At 34.8% G+C, this 24,857-nt stretch overlaps 1 protein-coding gene across 1 annotated transcript; it reads left to right on the plus strand.

Annotated features, from left to right (window-relative positions):
* Positions 1-12,089: 12,089 nt before the first annotated feature.
* On the plus strand, positions 12,090-13,159 carry LOC107495875 (uncharacterized). The gene has a single exon (XM_016117086.3). It carries the CDS (start codon positions 12,433-12,435, stop codon positions 12,925-12,927), a length of 495 nt encoding a protein of 164 aa, XP_015972572.1. The 5' UTR covers positions 12,090-12,432; the 3' UTR covers positions 12,928-13,159.
* Positions 13,160-24,857: the final 11,698 nt, after the last annotated feature.

Genomic DNA, 24,857 nt, shown 5'->3' on the forward strand with positions numbered 1-24,857 from the left:
AAAAAAATTTGTATTGAACATATTCGTCTTCAAAAAAAAATTATTACATTGAGGTCTTTAAATTTTATAAAAGTAAGATATATAAATTCTTATTTTAGTTAAATCTGTTGTTTTTATTTGAATAAATAAATTCTTAAAAATGTGACGTAAGGACTTATATGTTTTTTTTTATAAAATTCAGAACTTCAACATAATAAAATTTTTTAAGAACGAATATGTCCGATACAAATTTTTTAAGAATCTATTTGAGTATATGTGTGTGTCCAATACAAGTGTGTGTATGTGCAGGGGTGAAGTTACCTTAATTTTAATTTTTTACATGTAAATTATATGTAAATTTTAATTTAGTCTTCCCTTAAAATTTTATTTTAGTCTTATTTTATTGTGTAAATATTTTTGTCCCCACTAATATTTTATCTAATTCCGCCCTATATGTATATGTGTGTGTGAACAATTGCTTTCGCGACTTATGGTGACGGCTAAACTAACAAATAAAGTAAGAAAATAAAACGGAGGATTACACACTTCTTTTGCATATGCAATCTATTTTGTTTGACTTGTATAAACAAACTTGATTGTGCTCCTTTTTTCTTTACTACTATTTTTCCCCCCCATATATTACATGACTTGAACTCGAAATTTATAATATAACAAGACTTGCGTTGTTCTCAAAATATTATACACTAGCTAGTTTAATTTTAGTGCTTAATATTAAATTCAATGGCGCTTATATTCATTCAGAATCTAGTATGCGGTTAATTTAACCCTCAGTAAGTGTTTTAAGGGGTGCATATATGCAACTAATTATGACATGAATTTTATTATGGAATGTGACACTATAACAAATTCAGCTGAAATGTTCTAGATTGATGAGTATATAATAATCAGGATTTTCAGTAGGTGACTTTAGTTGTTGGTTGAAACGTGATGACAAAATAGGTCAATAACAATTCAAACTAATAGAATTTTAATATTAATAACAAAACAAAAGTTACTATCATGAGTTGCCACCATGGGAAATTAATGCTTTGATTTCTTCTAGAAGGTTAAGAAGACCTTGGTTTAACTTTCTTCACTCAGAGCCGTGATGTTGTTTATTTGTTAGGTAACTAGAACATTGCAAAACGTTACCAATAATTGAAATTCAAGACTTATGTATTATGTATTTATAGTATTTGTTACAATATAATTAATATCAATTAGTATTATTTAGCATATCTGAATATTTATTATAGGAGATTATGTCTTTATTATTACGATTCTCTTAGTATCTATAAATATTCTTTTATATTGTATCATTCTAGACAACTTGAATAGACAATTTAAATACACTAAATAATACACAAAACACTTTCTTTATACTAGTCTCTTGTTTCTAATATGGTATCAGAGCTATGGTATCCTCTTTGAAAAGGATATGTTGTTTTCCTTACGTTGAAATCAACGTAGTTTTTTTTTTTAATACTATTTTTCTTTTTTTTGTCACTTTTAAATATACTCAATAATACATAAAATATTTTTTTTAAATTAGTCTCTTATTTCTAACAGTATTAACAACTATTATATCATTATTTAATTAAATATTTATATTTACAAGATTTTCAATAATAGTTTAATAAAATATTTTCATTAATAAAATAACATAAATAACTAAAGAGTGAAGACTTATTTGTTCCTCCGAGGGTTTATTGGGACTCTTCCTCCTAATGGTTCTATCGTAAGGGAATTGGGTTTGGGTAGGTTTTGTTAGTAAAAAACTAAAAATACTATTTACATATTAAAAATAAATTATTAAATTATTATTATATATTTGTGTATATTTATAAATATTAATTTATATTATTTTTAATTAAATAATTAACTATTAAAATAATTACATTTATCATAATAGAATAATCAATACATAATAAATAAATAAATAATCTAATTTGTCTATATGAGTATATTAATTTTTTTATAAGATGTCAACCGAGTATTTTTATATGCGGTGACAAATTATTAGCGTCTGCTTTTTTGTTTACACGTAACATAATAAAAAATTTAAATAAATTAATGCAAACTTAAATTTATGCAAATTACACAAATAAAAACGTTATGTGTATATCTTCAAAAGATATTTTTATATTAATTGAAGCACGCATACTCAATTTAAGTTTAAGTTCGTTGATAGTAAATCGAAATAGTCATATTTGATTTAATAATGTTTCATACAAATTGAAGTACATTTATTCGAATTATGCATGCATGGTGAAGGTTCCTAATAAATCGAACGAGCCCAATTTGATTTACTATGCTCGTAATGTTCATTTACCATGCTCGTAATGTCCATAGATAAATCGACACAGGACAAATCGATTTAGTATGTATTCAGCAAGATATATAAATAGATATAACTTAATTTAAATGTGAATTCTTTATCATAGTGATTTGCAATGATTAGTGATGAGAGTTTTTTAGTTTTGGTGCATTATAGATGATCAATTAAGAAATAAACCCGTTCCAGATTTAAGTTTACTTATAAGGATCCGTTTAGTATTTTCTTCAAACCTTCAACGAATTTCACCGAATTTCAAAATACTATAATCCGAAAGCTGAAACTGCAAGGCGTGAAATGGGTGAAGAAGTTATTCTACAAAATTCCGATTTTCGTTTTGCAGCGGCGACGATTTATAAGTTCTGTTCCATTGTCGTCGGCAATTTCGGGAGGTGAGGACCCCTAAACTGTTGGCCAAGCTTGTGGATGTGGTCTTTAGTTCAGGAGGTTCTAATTGGAATCCTCAGCCTTCAACCACGGCAACCTGCTCTAGTTCGAGGCCTGTTGGTGCCTCTTCATCTCTACCTGTGACTCGGCTTGAGGCAGCTTTGGTTGCCTCCCCGTTCTTCGCTGCTGATCTAAACCGCACTAGTGACAGAGAAGTGGGTGACACTGGACCCTTCGGTGATGTTGCGATTGCAATGGCCGGCATAGCCGATGTGGTACTGGAATTCTGACAGGATAGAGCACAGGATGGTGTGGAAGATGTATTTCAGGATGAGGATGATGATGATGTGGAGCCCACCACGATTACTGATGATAGCGATGATGAGCTAGCAGGAGTACTCCAGCTGGGGGTGGTGGAGCGGCTAGTTCAGGAACTCCGTAGTACCTCCACACTTTTCAACTTTGGACTTGGATACCATGAGATAGTAGGAGGTACCTGGTTTGCCTGTCGGATTAGGGGCCAGAGACACACAAGATATAGGAGGCTTAGTTGAGTTCCAAGTTGGTCAGCAGTTTCAGGATAAAGAGGAGGTCGTGTTGAGCGTGAAGACTTATAGCATCCGACGTAGGGTTGAGTATAAAGTGTTGGAATCCGATTATTGCAATTATCATGGGAAGTGTAAGGAATTCGGAAATGGGTGCACATGGTTGATTCGTATTAGTCTCCACTAGCGCAGAGATATTTGAGAGGTAAAACGGTACAATGGACCGCATACTTGTCTGGCCACTTCGATATTCAGTGATCACAAAAGGATTGATTACCATGTAATATCGGCTTTCATACTGCCTATGATTAGAGCCGATACTGCTGTGTCAATCAAGGTACTACAGAATACGATAGAGATCCATTTTGGTTTTAGACCGACTTACAGGAGGGTTTGGATGGCTAAGCAAAAGGTCGTGGCTTAGATTTACGGAGACGAGAAAGATTCATATAATAAGTTATCGCAATGGGTGCTAAGTGTGCAGATGACAATGTCGGGTAGTGTTGCAGTGTTGAGGACGAGTCCTATGCGACTAGATGGCCAAGTCGATGAGTCTCATGCTTATTTTCACTGTCTTTTTTGGACATTTCCACTGTGTATCGATCTACCAATCGCCCTATTGGTCCAATGTGTGTGCCAACTCTGTAAGGTAGTGGAAAATCACCAATTGCCGCCTCTGCCATTCTTCGACATCAGAAAATCGATGTTTAGTACGGGTCGAGACCTATGCTGTACTCCTCCATTAATGTAACACTCTAAGTTATGCAACGGAGGAGGAGGTACGCGTGAAGGGGAAAATGAGTAGCACTAAAATGTTTGAATATGAAATAATATCTTAACCATGAGTACGGTTCAAAATGAAACACTTAGAGGAAATTTTAACCAGAAAAGAAACTAATTACGTCCTAAACTAATCTCGTCGAAGAAGCTCCCATACTTGTATCCTATCCTATCCTTGATTAGGACCCTTCAGTTATTCACGAATCGAGGTACCAGGGGCCTCCCTCCAACACCTTTTCGCGCAGTGAAGACCCGGTTCCGTTGGGTGGGGTGAACCAAAACTCGACGGCGTGCCGAAGTGGGGAAAAGGGCACGTATTCCACCTTTAGACTTCCGCAAGGGTCCAACTCCTCCTTTGGATCCTCCTCCATGGTGTCTTCCTTCTGGCTAGGGTTGTCGAATTTCCTCTTCCTCAGTTTTGGAGTCGGACTCGAGGTGTACCACCTTAAATGACCGCTTCTTAGATGCTGAAGCGTTCCTATCTAGGAAGGTTACGATGGGCAGCTGGGGTTCTTCTTCCACGAACTCTCGACCTAAGTAGATAGTTTGGAGCACGGTAGTAGTGGTCGCAACTACCCACGCGTGCTTCGAGGGGTCATACTTAGAAGTTACCTTCGGGGGCACTGCGTCGTCTCTATCCACTGTGTCATGTTCCTCTGGAGACAGTATGGGAAAAGAAAGGGAGTGAGAACCTAACGTCTCAGTAGGAGTGCTATGCAACACCTCCATATCCATCTCCAGCCCACGTGCGGGATTTTTAAAAAGAGCGTATAACGTGGCATGTTATGTATCTTTCTTGTAAAACATGTGTGAAAAAAAAGAGAAAAGCATATAGAAAAATAGAAGGATAACGTCTTAAGTAACATCAACATAATCATAATTAAATCTAAAGAAAAAAAAAACATAAACATCAAACTTTCATTCATGCTTTCTTCTTTCTTAACTTTTAACTTTTATGGAAGGTATTGAGCTCAAACCGGTATAAATGAGAGTCACCTTCCCTTACCGAAGGTTCTTATCTCGAGTGTCTTGGCGATCACCTTCCCTTACCGAAGGATCATCTCGATCGATCACCCTCCCTTACCGAGGGATCATCTCGATATCTTGTCTTTGGGGGTCACCTTCCCTTACCGAAGGATCACTCCCTCAGTTCAATTTACAATCAGGGTTATTTAGACATACACAAGAAAGGAGTTATATCAACAAAGATATCTTATTATATAAAATTGATGGGAGTTCCCTTCCCTTACCGAAGGTTCCCAAAGGTTTGCCGATCACCTTCCCTTACCGAAGGACCATCTCGATTCGATCACCTTCCCTTACCCAAGGATCATCTCGATTATCTTGTCTTTGGGGGTCACCTTCCCTTACCGAAGGATCATTCCCTCAGTTCAATTTACAATTAGGTTGTTTAAACATACACGAGAGAAAAATCATATAAGAAGAGATCATGGAAGAAAAGGAACAATTGTGATAATAAAGGGATATATGAAAATCATGAGACTCTAGCATGTGTATAGATTTTCTAATTAAAAGATCTTGGTAATATAATAGCATGGATTGAAAGAGGTCATATCAAAGTGCAAAAAATAGGACATTTTAAATAATTGCACAAAATATTAAAGAAAATTATGTATTCTCGATCCTAAAGGAGTAACATAATGGTGCAACGATCATATAATAAGAATAGAGTATATTATATATTTGAATAAAACATTTAAGAAAAGCATGTACTCTTGACTTTGAAGGAGTAATAATAATGATATGCACATAATAGAATAGGGTATATTAAATATTTGAATAAAATATTTAAGAAAGCATGTATCCTTTGATATTTAAAATAAAAGAGCAATAATAACATAATGATATAAGGGGTCATTTAGTTGCATATAATAAAATAGGGTTCTTTGAACAAGACACAAAAAGGAGCATGTACTCTCAACATTAAAGGAATAATAATGATGTAATGGTATCAAAAGTCATGTAAGGGCACATAGTAAAATTAGGGAATGTTAAATAATTTAATAAAACATTTTAAAGGGACATGTACTCTCAACATGAAAGGAATGAATGGTAATTAAAAGGTCATGTAAATGCACATAGAAAAGATATGAGATACATATTAATGGATTCAAGAGGGTATAATTGACATAATAGATAATCATGCTCAGTGTAGATGAGAGATAAGCAAAGAATAATTCATGCCATAAAATACATGAAAGATGAAAGCCATGCATGGATGGAAGAAAATAAAACAGAACATACTACATGCCAACATAAGTAAGAAAGGCATAATTCCCTACTCTTTTTCCTAATGCTTCTTCGAGCTTGCCTTTTGTGTTTGCCCACAGAATATTATTTCTTTGTAGAGAGAGAAGGGAGATGATTAGTATCTGAGAGGAGTGATTTTCTACCTATGGGTGCTCCCCTATTTATATACATTTGGGGATAGGGTAGTTGGGATATTTTAAATTTCAAATGGAGGGTGGTTACTAGGTTCCTATCTATAAATTCAAAATTCTAAGCTTATCTCCTAACTGATTTTCAAATTCGAATTTGATTTTGTTTCTAGAAGGGGTGAAGGGAGGTTGTTACACGACACGAGGTCCTTTCTCGCTCGATGTCGGCTGATAACTTGACCACCTGCCACCCAAGAAATGTTATCAATAAGTAAATTTATTAAAAAAAAAAAAGAGAACACAGAAAACAACTAGTTATCAATTGCGTACCTCATGGTCAAAGGCCAGTGAAAGACGTCAAGCCCATCGGGCCTAAAATTCGAGAACCGCCAGTAAAATGTATGAGTCTCTGGACGCCATCTCTCCACAAATACATTGACTAATGGCTCATCCAACCTAAGTCAGTGGTCACATGAGATGGGTCAGGCCAGCCATCTGGAGGTACGACATGATCCTATCGTTTAACGGCATACCGTGCTGCCTCCTCATGCTCGTGATATAATGGCGGGCTGCATAACATTGAAAAAATTCTCTTAGAATCATAACACTTTACAAAACAACAATCACCTAAAATGGATATTTTAATTGAAAAATATTTTAACCAGAATTCTATTAGACTCTCAGAATCCCTTATCCAACATGCATTTGTGATTTGAATACTCTAACACACTACTATCCTTATATCAATACTCTAACCACTATTCAAGATTTAAAGATTCTAACAATTATAATATTTAAGTTCTAAACAGTTTAATATCACTAACCAGCTCCTAACACACTACTACCCCTAAATCAAAACTCTAACTACTACTTGAAGTTTAGACATTCTAATCATTCTAATAATCAAGTTCTAAACTATTTAATATCACTAACAATTATTTATTTATTTCTTACAGAAAATAAAAAAATTTAAATTTTATTTACTAATCTCTTCATGCATGCTACCGGCGATATGTGCGACTCCATCCGACCGATAGATTCGGTTCGAGTCGTCTTCTATTTCGATAGGTTGCGTTGTTTTTTCTGAATTTGGTGGGGTATGGTATGGTGAAATGTAATTCGAATAAAGTGAATTCGAATTATTTACGGTGGCTGTGCATGTAAATTGAATGAGGCTATTCGATTTACATTGAACAACCAACCTATATAAATCGAATCGAGGATTTTTGATTTATTAGGGTGTAATTCGAATTCAGCCGATTTGAATTACTATAGCCACAAATTTTAGACTAATTTGAACTACTCCAGTTCGATTTACTATGAGTGACATGAAACCGTGTGTATTGCTTAATAAATCTATGGGTCTTAATTCGATTTAGTAGGAACATGGCTAAATCGACATGGATCAATTTAATTTATGTGTAGTACAAGGTTTTTTATTAAATCGATATAAGCTAATACGATTTACTACTATAATTTGTAACTCAAATTATACTAATTCAATTTATATAGTTACATGTTTTAAAAGATCTACGTATCGTTTGTTGTTTTTGTTGATTCGTGTAAATCTCATTGTCATTTGATTTATCTAAATTATTTATCCTATTTTCTATAAATGATTTTATTTTTCGAAAACAAGTTTTATATACTTACTGAATTCAAGAAATAAGCATTAAACTTCATTAATTTAACAAAGTTAAATAATGTAATATTGTCTTACTTTTATGTTTATCAAATTTTAGACAAATTAAATATTAATAATTGGGTGTTCTAATAATTAATACTTATTTGTTCTATGGAAAATATTTTACACATTAAAATAAAATGAGACAATGAAGTATCAATTTCCTTTTTAATAGTTTATGCAAATTAATTTACTATACATAGTTTATGTAGTGAAAAATTCAATGATATAGGACATATTGAAAAAAAACAAAAGCTCGAACGACCTTCAACAAAAGGATATTTGTACCCGAAACCGATACCGGTGGGTAGGTAGAGAATACCTAGGGGCGCGAGACAACTCTCTCTAAGAAACTCGGCAAAATAGCCCCGTAACTTCGGGAGAAAGAGTACCCCTCACAAAGGGGGTCGCAGTGACCAGGCCCGGGCGACTGTTTACCAAAAACACAGGTCTCCGCAAAGTACAAATAACCGTTTACAATAGTAGTTCTCTTGTTATGTGAAAAGATTACTTAATTTATGATTAAAAGTTCAAGTACTAAAATAATTATTTTAAGAGTTAATAATCAATTTGATTATGAACGATAATTAATAGAACAAATTAATATTATATCATTAAAAGTGTAATTTCCAATAATTCTTCCATGTTCTTGACTTATCCCTTCTGAGTTCTGACTATGGATACAACATACAAGGGGCGCCTTCGATGGTTCACACTTCATAATTTGCAAATCACACGTCACCATAGAATAATATTTATTACCAATTATGAGAGAATACCTTCGGGCTTTAACTACAAAGCAATCAATAAAAAATGTTATATGCATATTTTTTATATTTTTATTTTTACATTAAAAATAATTAATAAAAAGTAATACACACATCTTTCTTATATCATTAAAAATATATATATAGATAAAATTTCTTTTTCCAAAATATAATCATTTCTATTAAAAAGGACTAAAATCCATAATTTTCTAGTCAAATAGTAAAAAATAAAAATAGTTGGTAAAAGTAATTAAAAAAGAAGTATTTATGGTATATACAACTTAGGGGTGGCAAGCGGGGGAAGCTTGTCCCACCCCGTCAGAAGCCTGTCTTTAGGCGGGATGGAACGCGCTGCTCCGCCTAATGAGACAGTCTTAGAATTCCAGTCCGTCCTGCCTAATTGCGAGCTGGCGGGTTGGTGGACTAAGTCCGCCAAAGTTCATCTTTTTTTTTTTTTATTAACTACTAAATAATATATATAATTTCATAACCATATTAATAAATTTATAATTTCTAATGGCATAAAAAGTTATATTTTTTATATTCACAAACATTAAAGTCTTTGTAATTATAAATATCTAATAAATATAATTATAAATCAAGTTTTCTTCCAAAAAATAAGTATAAATATTCTCTCCAGAGCAAAATAAATATAATCCAAAACATAATTATAAATATTTTCTCCAAAGCAACATAAACATAATCCAAAACACTCAATTTTTATCTTCATACTCTTGTAAGTTAGGTTTAGAGAAGTTTAGTTTTGGCAAAAAAATTACAAAAATACTCTCTCACTAAAAAAAACTTTAGCCCGACGAAAAAACCTGTCCCGTCCCACCAAAATTCGCGGTTTAAGCGGTGCGGATTAGACAGACTTTTGTTATTTGACGATCTCAATTTTTCAATCTGACCTGCCTTTTTTGACAGATTATACGGACCGATCCGACAAATTTAGATTCGTTTGTCACCCCTAATAGAACCAGTGTTGGATGCGAAGAAATAAAGTCTGATCACACGAGATCCTCTTAGAATTAGAAATATTAATTCATACTAAATACTAATGATGGTTTTTTTTTTTTTTTATGTAAACCTGAATGCAGTGTGAAAATTTTATGCACGAGTCATATGGTTACAAAATTCATAAAGCATCTTAATGGATTTCCAATTAAATATATCTTATCAATATTAGTAATATCTCTCAAAATATGTCTTGATTTTTTAAGGTCTTATATCCATATCTCAAAATTTTTCTTAGAAAAGGGAACTAATTAACGTTTAGCTAATTTTATTTTAGAGTAAAATATTATTTTTGTCATTAATATTTGGGGTAAGTCCTATTTGTATCCCTAACGTTTAAATCATTCTATTTGTATCCCTAATATTTATAAAAGTGATTCAATATTATCATACTATCAATTCTACTAACAAATCAGATTATATTTTCAATTATTATCACTTAGATGTATTCATTCTCAATTAGGTCTCACTTGGATGTGTTCGATTTTAATATTATACCCACTATTTGTGTTTAGATTCAATTATGTCCCTAAAAAAGTGAAATATGTAAATGTTGTAGGAATTAGTTTCAACTTTTGATGAGCTATTTTTCAGAATGGATCATCGATTCTATCCCACACATTTGTATTCTAACTTCAAGAAGAGATTTTTAAAACTCAAACTAAAGCGTTCATGATGTGTAATTGATGGTAGGATAACATTGAATCACTTTTACAAACGTTAGGGATACAAATAGAACGATTTAAACGTTAGGAACACAAATAGGATTTACCCCAAACGTTAAGGACAAAAACGATACTTTACTATTTATTTTATTCTTTTACAAAAAAATTGCACTCCAAAATTTTAAATATAATATTTGTAATAGAATTTTAAAATGAGTTCCAAATATTTGCAAAAATGATTTCTTTTCAATTCCATATACAAACTTTATCAATTTATTCTCTTAATTTCATTCTACAAAAAACATAACGATATAAGAAAACCAATGGTTTTTTTCTGAAATAAAAAAAAATATCTTCAAAAATAAATTATTTAAACTTTAATTTTAGAAATACGTTTTTTTCTTTAATTTAGGACAAATTTGTTATATTCCTGACTAACTCTATTATTTTAATATTCTGACGAACTTTATAAATCCTCTGTGGCAAACTCTATTCAAATAATAGAGTCCATTGGGGGTACTATAAATTTGTCCTAAACTAAAAAAAGTTAAGCCTATCGTCTGTTTGTGCTTCAACGTCTGTTTTTCTCCCTAACATTAATTATGATGGAGGATTTTCTTTTTAATGATATATATTCCTTTTTTGTCTTTTAATTTTTTCCCACACAAAGTGGTAGGCATCTCGGCATGACATTCTACATTCATTACTGTCATTGATTGAAACCATAAAGTCTAATCAAAATATCTTATGTCACCAAAAAAAAACTTATCTTATAAACTTTGAAAAGCGATTAATTTTAATCTGGGTAAGGCGGGGGATTATTATTAATAGTACTTTTGGAAGAAAAGCAAAGGAGAAGAAATAATGAATTTAGGCCCCATTATTGAATATTGATTATAATAAAAAAAATTAGAGAGTCAAACACTTTTATTAAAATTTAATTAGCATTTAATTCATAAAAAATTGAATAATTTCATACCTCAACTAATTACAAGGGGTTATTATAATTTACTTCATTGGTAGGCATTCTTTTAATCTTATATCTTTATTATTAGGCAAGAATTTACTAATTACTAGGACACAACAACGTGTAATTTTTTTCATAAAAAGAAAAAAAAATTGTAACAGAATATTTTTTCGTATTTTTATACTAATTAGATTACCATAGTCTAATAACGCGCCTAACCTAAAATTCTTCACTATAACCATTTATTGCTTCCATCTTATGAATATAATTAATTAATTACTAAAATAAATATAATTCCTCTGACTATATTCATTATTATAAACAAGAAGTTGAACAGATAATACCCAAAAATGTAGTCTACTATTGTAAGCCATGTAACTACTCCTAAGTACAAAGAAGTTACAAGTTTTAGCTTCTTTTCAAATTTTGACTACTTGTACCAGAAAAACCACACCATGAATTCATACAAAAATAATTTAATTATTAAAATACGAACACGTTTTTGATCTTATCTTGAATAGTTTTAAATTCCGAATCCGGTGTGCTATCAGGAAAAAATTGAAAAAGTCCATATCTACACCAAGGTGCTCACATGGTTTCCTACTTTTATTTCCATACCCCCCTACAAAAGTAAAATCTCTCCCTAAAATTTCTGCCCAAGAATCAACTCTCTCTCTCTCTTAATATTAATCTTATCTTTTCTATTCTTTTCTGAACAAAATCTTATCTTTCTTTATTCCAAAAAATTCTCTATTTTTCTATATAAACCAAAAGGCACACACTTTGGCTCATTATAGCCATTGAATTGTTCATCTTATCTTTGAGCGATTAAAGTTACCAATTGACAAAAAGATTTCGACTTTCAGACACCCTTTTGATCGAATTTTGAATCTTGAAGATCGTCGTCATGAAAGGCAAGGGACAGAGTCAGAACATTTTTGTTAGGATCATGGTGTCGCCAATTAGGGCACTTGGAAAAGCAAGGGACATGTATGTGAGGAGCATAATAAAATGTGGGGACAGCATGAACTATAGTAACCCCATGGATGCTGCAAACAGATTCTCAGCTTTGTCTAGAAGCCATAGTGCTGCAACATCAAGAAGATCTGAAGTTAATGATGAGGATTTTGCTGAGCTCATGAGGGCTGCTTCTGCTAGAACTTTGGCTAATAGAATTGACGTGGATTATGTCCTAAAACAGCAGCATCAGCATGTTCATCATAATTCAAAAGGGTTACCAAAATCTAGCAGTGTTGGTATGGCTAGAATTGATGAGGAGAATGATTATGCAGAAGGTAGTGTTGGTGGCGGTGGTGTTGGTGGCGGTTTTGGTGTGCCTGAATTGTATCCAAGAAGTAAGAGTTATGCTGTGTCTAAGACTCATAATGTTGCTGCTTTCTGAAAACTTATGAAATCAACAATTAGTCAATTACCCTCTTTCTTTTTCTCTCTCTTTCCTTTTTTTATGCCATGATTTGAAGATGAGGTTCAGACATGGGGAAATTAAATGATGTAGTGAGTTAGGAAAATTGAGATGAAGAGAGAATTTGTGTAGAGATTTTGTATTCTTTATTTGATTGTATCTGTTTCTTTCTCATGTTTTGATTGGACAATTTGCAAAATTTTTCATTCTCTCTTTTTTTCTTTTGGTGGTGTTTTGATCATTATATTGATCAGAATTGTTCATTAGAAAAATTTTCTTTTTTGGGTGGGTTTTTTATGCTTTTTGGAGAGTGAGATTAGATTACCATCTTAAACTTTCATCCTTCAAAAAAATATTAAGTTAAAAAGTTAATTGTCTGAATTTATTATGATCTAAAGAAGATGCTGGGTAAGTTAAGAAGACATTACTCATCAATCTGAAAAACAGAAATAGTATATTAATCTCAGATAAAAAATTATTAATTGCCTTTTAATTTTATCATTTAGAAAAAAGAAAAAAGAAAAAAAAGAAACAATAATAGATCTGGAGTGCGTATGTGTGAACTAGAAATCTAGAATCAAACAGAGCAGACAAAGGTTTATTTTTCAACTAATAGTTTGGAAGCAGTTTATCTCCATTGGAACCATTTTGTGGTTTGATTTGAAACTTCAATATTTTATTTATGTTGATTAATAAATAATAATTAATAATTGACGTGTGTAATTGATGACTATGACTATGAAGATATTATTCTAATGTCTATTCTATTATCCCAAAGAAATAGATTAGGATTATGACTCATTATTTGCGCTACTTTCAACGTTTCAAGTAAATCACTGATTTTACAGTTTACTACCACTGTGAATATTTTCATAATTTTTTTGATAGAATTATAACTCATTGGCAAAAAATTTGGAAAGATAAGAGATTCAAACTCACAACCTCTTAATTGAGTACGGAGAGTCTATGCCATTTGAACTATAACTTATTGGTTAAAATTTAAAAAGATAAGAGATTCAAACATGCAACTTCTTAATTAAGTATAAAAAATCTATGCCAGATAAGATATTACTCATTGGCTGAATGTCTTCATAATTAATTATTAGTTAACTAATATTTATAATTTAATAAAACTATCCAATTCCACATCATTTAAATAAGTCGGTAAAATAATTGTGCGTTACTTTCAATTTCTTGGTTAGCTTGCTGCAGTTATATCTGGTAAATTCTCTGTTACTCGGTCTATCTCAAAAACTTAACGAGGATAAGCCTTTGAAAAAATGAGAGATACATCCGAATTAAAAAATGGACAAACACAAGTCTATTTATTCATAATTAGATTAGATATAAAATAACTAGCTTACTATATATACATAAAAAATAAATCATTATTTATTAATTAGCTACTGTATATAAAAATATATGTTTAACAAATTTGTATTATTTATTTATTATAAATTTGATTATTCTATTATAACAAAATTAATTATTCTAATAACTAAATTATTTAGTTAAAAAAATGTGAACTGATTCATATAAATGTACTAATTGTTAAATAAAAAAAGTTTTGTATCTTTTATCTTTATAATAATGCTTTAAAATATGTATATATATTTAAACTTTTACTCATTTAAGTATTAGAAAAATAATAAGAGAATAAATTAGATTTTTTGATTATTAGTTACATCCTCTATTCTTCTAAAATGATATTATTTATAGATTTTATTTTTAATAGATATTTAATTAATTAATCAAATAATAATGTCCGTATATTTTATTTCAATCGTGAAGAGGATGACATTGGAGAACGAGGTCCCGCTGAGTTGCAATTTGGTGTGGAGGTAGCCACCTGCAAAGGACTCTGACACCCAAGTCAGTATCCATACAAATGCGACAATTAGGGTAAAGGGTAGGTGACGTACCTGGGAGGGTTAGGGCCCTCCTCATATATAGTATGTACCAGGTCGGGTCCCACATGAGCAGACCCACCTTCTAGGAAGCTTCCTTCCTAGCTGTTAGATGCCTCGTGAAAGGGGAGGTGACATTCAGGTCGCCTCCTGGTTCGGATCATGTGAGGCTGTCGGGTCGGCCGGCCACTCGGATACGTGCATTGGGCCGGAACAGTGCCCCCAACGCGCCAGCTATGGTCGCTAGCGCCGTTGCTGGCGCGTTCCATTCTACTTTCTCCTTGGTTGGGTTCCCACGTAGTCGGCCGCTTGTGATAGGGGCGTGCCTCCTACGCATGTGCAGGTTTCGTCAGTTTCGAGGGAACGTCAATTGTCGCCTCGTTCTTCGTGCCTGGCATTTAATGCCATTATGACTGATTTGAAAACCTAGGTGAAAAGTCCATTCTGCCCTTGCCTTTCGCACTTCTTCGTGTCAGTTATTCTTCAGTTTTCATTATTTGCGTTTCATCTTCTTACTGCTTCAGACCATTCCTGCATCCTTCTAAATCCCTTCTGCTCTCTCTCTTGCATTTTTCTTTCTGATCTCCTCAATCCGCTCCATTTTCGCTACGTTCCTTCGGAAATTACCATTTCCTGATTGCAATTTTCCTGGTAAGCATCCTTTCTTGGTATCACAAACGGATGAATGTTACCTTGCTACTGTTATTACTGCTTGCTTTGCTACTGTTTCGTGTTTTATGTTCCCTTAGATTGTCCATGCCCTTTTGCTTATGCCATTGCCACCGTTAGTAAGATTTTAAGGGGGGTTACCATTAGATTTGTAGTTATCTAGCCTTTGCTTAACTGTAGATGAACCGTAGATGAATCTACTGTAACACATAGAGTTAGTTCCGGCTTTCCCGGTTTTTCGACCTCCCGAAGTTATTAACTAAGTGGTGCCCCCACTGTAGGTATGGTACAGCGTCCTCTTGCGAGAGCTCCTGTAGATCGGTATGCCTGGGTCACGTCAAACATGAAGGATACCCCTTCGCGAATAACTCTTGAAGAGCTCACGAAGTTTTATCAGACCGACCAACTTTGAGGGGGAGGTCCCGAGGAAGATCGTTATGATGTGTTCGTTCCTATGGACCGGGAACGGAGTTGTCACCTTAACTTAAACACCCCCCGAGTCGCTGACTGGATCTGGATGTACAAGGTGATGTTCACCAGCCTGGGGGTTCATATCTCCTTCTCCTCCTTCCAAATGGTGCTACTAAACCGGTGTGACATGGCGCCATCGCAGTTGCACCCGAATAGCTGGGCCTCCATCTGATGCTTCGAGATGGTATGCGAGTACTTGGAGCTGCCAGTCTCGGTGGAGGTCTTTCTATAGCTTTTTGTCTTGACGAACCCTTCCAAAGAAGGGAAAGCCAAAAAAGGGTACATGTCTTTTTGGGCCGCCCAAGGTATGAGGATCTTTGGCTTGTTCGAAGATTCTTTTCATGACTTTAAAGGGGATTATTTCAAGGTACGTCCTGCCGATGGCTAACACCCGTTCTGGCTAACCTTGGAGGGAGAGCGCCTTATCGCAACCTATTGGAGTTTTGGCGCTAGGGCCAACGCCTTCACGAAGGTGACTTACAAAAGCTTGATCCAGCAGAATAAGAACGTTGCCGACGTGCTGTTGGCCATTTTTGGTAAAAATAATGTTAACCCTCACCTCTTGATGGGTGATCGCGAGATGGGTAGGAGTTACATAGGTGGGTGGTCGGCTGGCCATAGCTTCCTTGTTTCTTATGCTTGACTTATTTGCTTATTTGGTATCTTGCTTAACGAACTCTCATGTGTTTTCTCGTTTTAGTGTCCATAGCTGCCGAGACGACCGGACTTGAGGATTTGATGGTCCATTTTCTTCAGGTCATAGCGACGACAGTTCTACCACCCCTACTGCCAAGGTGCCGTCTTCACCTACACCCGAGGTTCAGTCAGCTCCTCCTTCTCCGGTGCATGCTCAGGGCCACGACCATCGCGAGGAGGGGGGAGCCCGTCTTGGCCCAGGCTCGGGTGCTAGACGGGAAGTGCCGCTCGTTGCTGCGGGAGGTCGCAAGCCTGAAAGTCGAAGTGGAAACTTTAAAGGGAAAATTGGCTGACACTGAGGAGAAGTTGAAAACTTCCGACGCAACCGTGGCCCGCCTTACCTAGCGGGAGATGACCCTGGAGAGCCAGCTCGCCTCTTCCCGTGGTCAGACTTCTGCAGCAGAGGCCAAAGTTTCTGGCCTGGAAGCCAAGTTGGAGGAGGCCGTCAAGTCGGTGAGGGAAGCCAAGACAGAGGTTTTGGAACTGAAGGGGGAGGTCGTGGGTTTGAAGAAGAAGAACAAAGAGACAGTCAAGAATGCTCATGAGGTAATTTCTGGGACTGAAGGAAGCGATCAAGGCCCAGGTTAAATTGCTTTCTCCTGATTTTGACACCTCCGCAATTGGCGCTTTCAAGACTATCAGGGATGGTCAGATTATTGACATCCCGAAGAAGTGACTTGTAAATGCTTGTAGTATTTTCGTCCGTTGTGGAATTTTTGTATACTTTGGATATGGTAGTTTTATACCTGAACGGTTTACCGTTTTGGTAGTTAAACGATTAATTTTAAGGCCGACTCGTGGCCGTTATCAACGGTTAACTTTAAAGCCGACTTGTGGCTGTTATTATCTGCTTAAATTGCGTAGCCGTTACTTCGATAGCCGTCAAATAGTAGGCATGATCTTATCGGCTCCCAGGGTGATCAGTCTTGGGGTACCGTTGCGATAACAAATTTTATGATCCATAAGGTAAAACAATTGAATAATGCATTAAAAATGGCAAATCGAAAATAAGAAAGAAAATTTAAACGAAACGCGATTAGAGCATACTTAGTGGCAGCCTAAAAATGGTCGTGGGGCCTGTTGCAGAGTTTTAAGAGTAGAACATCTTCAGGTTTCCCGCGTTCCACGTCCTGGGTACCTCTCTCTTCCGTCCAGTCGTTCTAGCTTGTATGCCCCGTTTCCGACGACCTCTCTTACCCTGTATGAGCATTCCCAGTTAGCAGCCAGTTTCCCTTCCCCAGGGGTCGGTAGGCCCACGTCATTGCGCCGTAGAACTAGGTCGTTTGGTTCAAAACTCCTCTTTAGCACTTTGGCGTTGTATCGTAGGGTTATTCTCTGTTTCAACGTCGTTTCTGACAGGTGAGCCATCTCTCTGGTCTCGTCGACCAGATCTTTCTCAACTGCTTCCTCGACTCCACCAAGGAGTAACCGTGAGCTTGGCTCCCCCACTTCCACGGAAATCACTGCATCGACCCCATAGGTAAGTCGGAAGGGCGTCTCCCCGGTGGAGGATTGTGGTGTTGTTCTGTAAGACCATAAAACTGATGCAAGTTCGTCTGCCCATCCTCCCTTCTTCTGGTCAAGCCGTTTCTTAAGGCATTGGAGGATGACTTTGTTTGCGGCTTCAACTTGGCCATTGGTCTGTGAGTGCTCAACTGACGAGAACCTCTATTTTTTATCCCTTGGCCAGTAAAGAATTTACCGAACCTCTTATTGGCAAACTGTGTACCATTGTCTAATATTACGACCTCCGAAATTTTAAATCTAGAGATCACTTGTCTCCACATGAATTTTCTGCAGTTGGCTGACGATATGCTGGCTAGCGATTCTGCCTCGACCCACTTAGTGTAGTAGTCAATGGCCATGATTAGGTATTTCACCTGCCCGGGACCTATCGGGAAGGGCCCGAAAAGGTCAACCACCCCACTGGCTGAAAGGTCGGGAGGCTATCAGTAAACTTAACTCGGCTGCTGGGGTCCTATAAAAATTGCCGTTTTCTTGACACTTCTTGCATCTCTTTACGAATTCCTGGGAGTCTGACATCATCGAGGGCCAGAAGTAGCCGGCCCTAACGAGCTTCCAAGCTTAAGGCCTTTCCGCCAATATGGTGGCCGCAACATTCCTCGTAGACCTCGCTCAACACATAGTCCGTCTGATCGGGGCACAGGCACTTCAGCAGGGGCTGACTCGGTCCTCTTTTGAACAGTTGGCCCTGTACTATCGCGTAATTTGGCCGCTTCCCTTCTTGTCACCTTCGCCGCCCTTTCAACGTCAGGGAGCATACCGTTTTCCAAGAATTTGGTAATCGGATCCATCCATGAGGGGATGTCGGCTGCTTGGGTTACGCATAAGGTAACCGTCGGTTCCTTTACCAATCCTTGGATCAGGGATCGGTTTTCCGACTCAGGCTTCGTGCTTGCCAGCTTTAACAGGAGATCGGCTCGTGTGTTCCTTTCTCTTGGAACATGCTGCACCACCACCTCGTCGAATTCCTCACTCAAATTTTTTACCCTTTCCAGATTGTTTTGGTTCTTACTAATATTTCTAAATTTAGTTAGATTTTTGTAAAATGAAAAAAATAAAAATAAAAATCAAATTAAAGACCATATTCATTATCTCTCTGTGTCTCTAATTTTAATATTTTATCTTCTTGCTACAAATTGCAAAATATTTTGTTGGAAAATCAGCTTTGTCTCCCCATAAGGCCACACTGAGGTAGTGTTTGTTTTCGAGACAGAGACCAAGAGACAGAAACATAGAGATAGAGAGACAGAGACCAAGAGATAGAGACAGAAATCCAATTCAGTATTGTGTTTGGTGTAGAATTGTACAAGATTGATTTATGTCTCAGTATCCTGTTTGGTTTGAAATAAAAACAGAGACTAAAATTTTAAAATTACAAAAATGCCCTTTATTTTAATTAAGGGCCCTAACCCCCAATTCCAATTTCATTTTTGTCAGCAAGTAACCCTAACCCCCTTTATCCTCTCCTATGCCCTTTCTCCTCTCCTTTCCGGTGAAGGAATCCTCTACCGCCGGTAGCACCTCCAAGGGTCCGAACGACGGCGGCGTATCTCCATCAGTTCACGTTCGTGGCGCTAGCTGCTCCCCAAGGTTTGTGACTTTGCTGCCGTTTGCGCGCCTGTGGTTTGCGTCGCCACCGTCGCCACCGTTTTGGAGCTGTTTCTCTGGTATCCGTTCTTTCTCTCTCAGCGGACATGGTATCTTTTGTCAATTTATCTTATTTACTTGTTAATTTTATGAAGTTCAAAATTGATAATTTCGTATAGTGTTTTTGAATCCCTGATTTTCTGATTTGTGAATCCCTAATTTCTGATTTGTGAATCCCTCATTTCCATTTGAAAAACCATAAATCATTAAAAAAAAAAAGAAGTTACCAAGTTGCAGTTACTCTTTGTTATTTGACCTGAGGTGTTAAATTTGTTCTCCTAAACTTGATGTGCATGTTATCGCTATAGAGATCAAAGGTGCAAGTTTTTTTGGTTATTGTTAACCACACCAACCTCCTAATTCCACCAGATAATAATATATCCATTGACATCATCATGGATACTACTACTAATTTCTTGAAGAATGTTCTAAGTATTTGCTTGACTGTGGTTAATGATAATTAATGCTACAGGGATCTTTTTGAGAAGCGTTGATCTTTTCAACGAACCTGTTGATGATCAATCTTCAATAAGAAGAGAGCAAAGAGGCCATTGCTTGAAGACACTTCATATAAAGCCTAGTTTCTGATCCATTTTATAGTGTTAGTAATACTGTGCTCAAACAGTTGCATATCCCATATATGTGTATTATCTTTGAACATCCACATTGTTCCTTGAAGAGGGAAAAATTGGTGGCATCCACGTTTGACATTCTGTTGCTGAAGACGAGGGTACTGATGGCCTCACCTTTGTATCAAATCAGATTTAATGGTATTACTAGATGAAGTCACCCTTTTCAAATGTTTTTCCATGTAAATTACTGTGCAACTATTGTAATTGTAAGATGTTCGAATGTAAAGATGTGATAACTCTGTGACCTTTGAATTGAAATAGGCATGCAACAAAGTGTGTAATTTTTTTTAAATATAAAATGAGTATATGTTTCAATATGTGTATACACTTATTTTTAGTCAAATTCGCATGTATGATGCATTTTTTTTCGGTAAATGTATGATGCATTTTATTGCTGAAGAAAGTTGTTTTATGTTGTGATAATATTGCAACATGTGAGTCACTTAATTTAAGTGATTTACTCGAAAGGGATCAAAAGAGATTTAAGCATAAATGGGTTGGGTATATGTCATTCTTCTCAATTTGTAACTTAGTATATATTCTTTCAAAATTTGAAGGTATTCTCAATTTATCTACTATTCATGCTTTGGCATTCAACTGTTTTGCTTTCCCTTTCTTACTCAGCACTATGTCCAATTAATTGGGTTATAGATCGTAATAAGACCAAGTGTTTTCTCCATATTAAGAGACCTAAACTTAGAATGAATCAAAGACCCGTTGCTGAAGATTCTGCAGAAGTTAGTTGTGATAGCTGAAATAGTTAATCTAGTTTAGTTAAATCATTTCTGAGAAGTTAGTTAGATGGCCATGGGAGTTATGATACCAAAGAGACAAACCATGGGAGTTAGGATACCAAAAATATTGTACTAAGCCAACAAAACCTACTCAATACAGACCTAAATAAAGGCAATACCACACTACTAAAAATATTGTACTAAGCCAACAAATTCAAAACCTATTCAATACAGACCAAGATAACGGCAATACCAAAATATACAGCCAAATGTATACTAAATATAAGCTTTGTACGTTTAACCATGTAAAATATTACCATCTCACAAAATAAGCTATCCCTATAGTGAAAAACTTAATACCCTAAGCCAAATCCATATAGCAAGTGTCGATCAACAGTCAACTTCAGATAATGGAACGCACAAGGACAATTTTCTGTGAATCTGACAAGCCACAGAAGTGTGCATACACATTCGGACTCTCAGCAAACTTCCGACCACTCCATTTCTTCCTAGCAAAGTCATTACATTAAAAAACACAAACATTCAAATAAATCTGACACTTCTTCATGCAAAATCTGCTATATCTTCTTAGAACCAAAAACAAGAATAAGAAACTGGAATCAAAAGACACGTAACTCTATTTACTTCTCTAAATAGGAAATACAATAGAAACATAATAAAAATGATAATATCAATTTTCCTCTCTCATTTCATATACTGAAAGTGACTTTTTCAGGTACTTTAAGCACATCAAACTCTTCCAAAAGGCAAAAAAGGAGGAGAAAAAGACCTTCAGGTAAATTCGTTCCGACCTTCAGGTAAATTCGGAAACTTTTTGAATGGGGTAGCGTTTGTTTGCAAAGACTGCAACCGAAAAATTTAAAGACGGGACAGAAATTTTAATTATAATTGCACTCGGTGATTACGCTGACCAGCGGTTGACGCATATCTAGAAACCTTATAATTCAAAACAGTAAATTTATAATTATTTGATACAGAAAGAAACCTAGAAAACAGGATGATCATTTAAAAAAAATTTAAAAAAAAGAGTTTCAAGGAAAAAAACAGAAAACCATAACACACCTTTGAATCCGAAGGAGATATAGGAGAAAGATTCAATCCAGACTTAAACGGAACCTGATTAAGCTCCTTAAATTTTTTACTTAACTTAAACAGAACCAAATCATTAGGCACAGGAACAAAAAGTTTTAAACATTTAGATTTCAAATAACAAAATGTTATAAAGTTGAGCTATATTATCAGCCACCAAAAGCAATAATCCAAGAAAAAGGAATAAAACTTCAGTTCCAATTCCTAGCTTTTAAAGGTAGTAGAGCTCCCAATAACCACGTACTTTGCAAGTATTTCAATTGCAGAAACATTCACATCCTAGTTTGATTCTTATCAGCATAGATTTTAACAGTGAAAATAAAACAAATAAATAAATAAGAAAAGAGAGAGAGAGAGCGTGAATTTGGATGAGGAGAAGACCAGTAAAGTAGGAAGATGAGTATAATTTCATCTCGTGACTAAAATTATCTTTTGTCTTCTTCTTTTATAATTGTTTCACAGTTTTTCATACTAAAATAAAGGTAAAATGCATAAAAGATTTTCTACAAAAAAAAAACTCTACTGACACTTTATTTCACATAAAAAATATTATGTGCGACTAAAAATTAATAATCAAATCAGCTATCATCTATTTGTGTAAATATGTATATATAATTTAACTCATTTGAATACGTATTTATATTTTAATGTATATTTTATAATAGGATGTGCTACACATTTATGTAACCAAGTTGGCTCAAACCTAAATAGAGTCACGCGCATTAACGACGAGTGAAAACACGCGCCCGAAAACCTTTTATTACTTCGCGCTCATTATGAAAAAATGTTACTTCTTTCTCAACACGAAATCGCTCATTCTCTTCGAATCTCTCTCGAAATCACTCAAACTTCAGTCACATTCTCTGCGAAAACCACTACTGGAGAAGAATCGCGAGAAGATTTGGCAAGGAACAACTAGAAACGAACGAAAACAGCAAAGATTCACCTTCCTCCTCCTCCTCATTCTCCTCGTTCTTTTTCGCATTCATTTTCTTCACGTGTTTTCTCCTTATTTTCATTCTTTTGTTGTTATTGCTGCTATATTTTTTTGTCTTTTCTTATTTCTCTCCTTGGTGAAGAAGCCGTAGAAGGCGAGGAGGAAGAGTTTTGAATTGTGCAGAACAGAAATGAACCGAACTGGCCAACTCCACTGAACCGAACATCATTCATGTGCTGAATAAAACGTCATAAACATTTAATCATCAAGAAAAATATTTCTACATGTACAAGGACTCAATTGAACACACTAACAATCAAGTAAATCAAAAAGAGCAACTCCACCGAAGTGAGCAACATTCATGTGCTGAATAAAACGTCGTAAACATTCAATCATCAAGAATAGCATTTTTCCATGCAAAAGAAGTTAACTAAACACATAACAATCAGGTGAATCGAAATGGTCAACACCACTTAACCAAACACCAATCATGTGCTGAATAAAACGTGATAAGCACTCAATCAATAAGAAAAATATTTCTGCATGCACAAGAACTCAACTGAATCAAAATGAGCAACTCCACTTAACCGAGCAAAATGTTGGTATTGTTGGTGATTATAACGAAAGAATAATCTGTGTGCGCGAAGAAGAAGAACCTACGTGCGCGAATTTGAAAGAAGGAGGAGGAAGAGGAGGAGGAGGAGAAATACTATTCTTGTTGATTGAAAGTTGATCACCATTTATTCACCACATAAATATTTTCGGTTCGGTCAGTGTTTAAGATTATTGTGATAGCATGCAGCAATCATTTCCTAGCTGTCTCAACGTAATAACCTCATTCAACTGATTTGAAGTTGAATCATTCATTGTTTCCATTCAGAAATGTAGATTGAAGAAGAAAACGAAAAAGAAGAAGAATGATGGAGCTTATTATGTTGAATTCAATGCAAATCAATAATGAAGAATGCGAGCAGAGAAGAAAAAAGCGAATAGAGGAGAATGGCGAATTTTATTAGGTTGAAGAAAAAGAAGAAGAACGCGAACAGAGAAAAAGAAGGAGGTTGGGGAGGTGCATCTGATTGAAGTTACTTAAATAGTTTGGATGAAAAAATTACATGGATGTAGAGTTTTTTCCTTTTATATTTTAGTAGTTAATTTTAATATACATCTAGCATAATTTTATAAAAAATAATTAATTTTATTTTAATATTTAAAATGAATAAATATTTTTAAATTTTAAATTAAATAAATCCATTAAACGGAAACGCTAATATTCCTCTTTACCCTAATTCTAAGGATCTCTATTCATGATTTTTATCATATTCTTTCTATCTCTTGATATACACAATATATACTCGATTATTATTATTGTTGATGTGATCTAATTTTTACAAGTTTTATATCATATCCAAATTATGGTAAATTTTATCCAACCTTTTTTAAAATAAAAAATAAATTATCTCTTATGCTATGTCTAATGATTATTGGATAGAATGGATTATCTCATCATGATTAACTGTAACTATTAATTTAATTTAAGTTATAATAACTTAATCAATTAACCAAAATATAACTTTTTGTA

Source organism: Arachis duranensis, chromosome 6, assembly GCF_000817695.3.
Source record: "Arachis duranensis cultivar V14167 chromosome 6, aradu.V14167.gnm2.J7QH, whole genome shotgun sequence".
NCBI lineage: Eukaryota > Viridiplantae > Streptophyta > Magnoliopsida > Fabales > Fabaceae > Arachis > Arachis duranensis.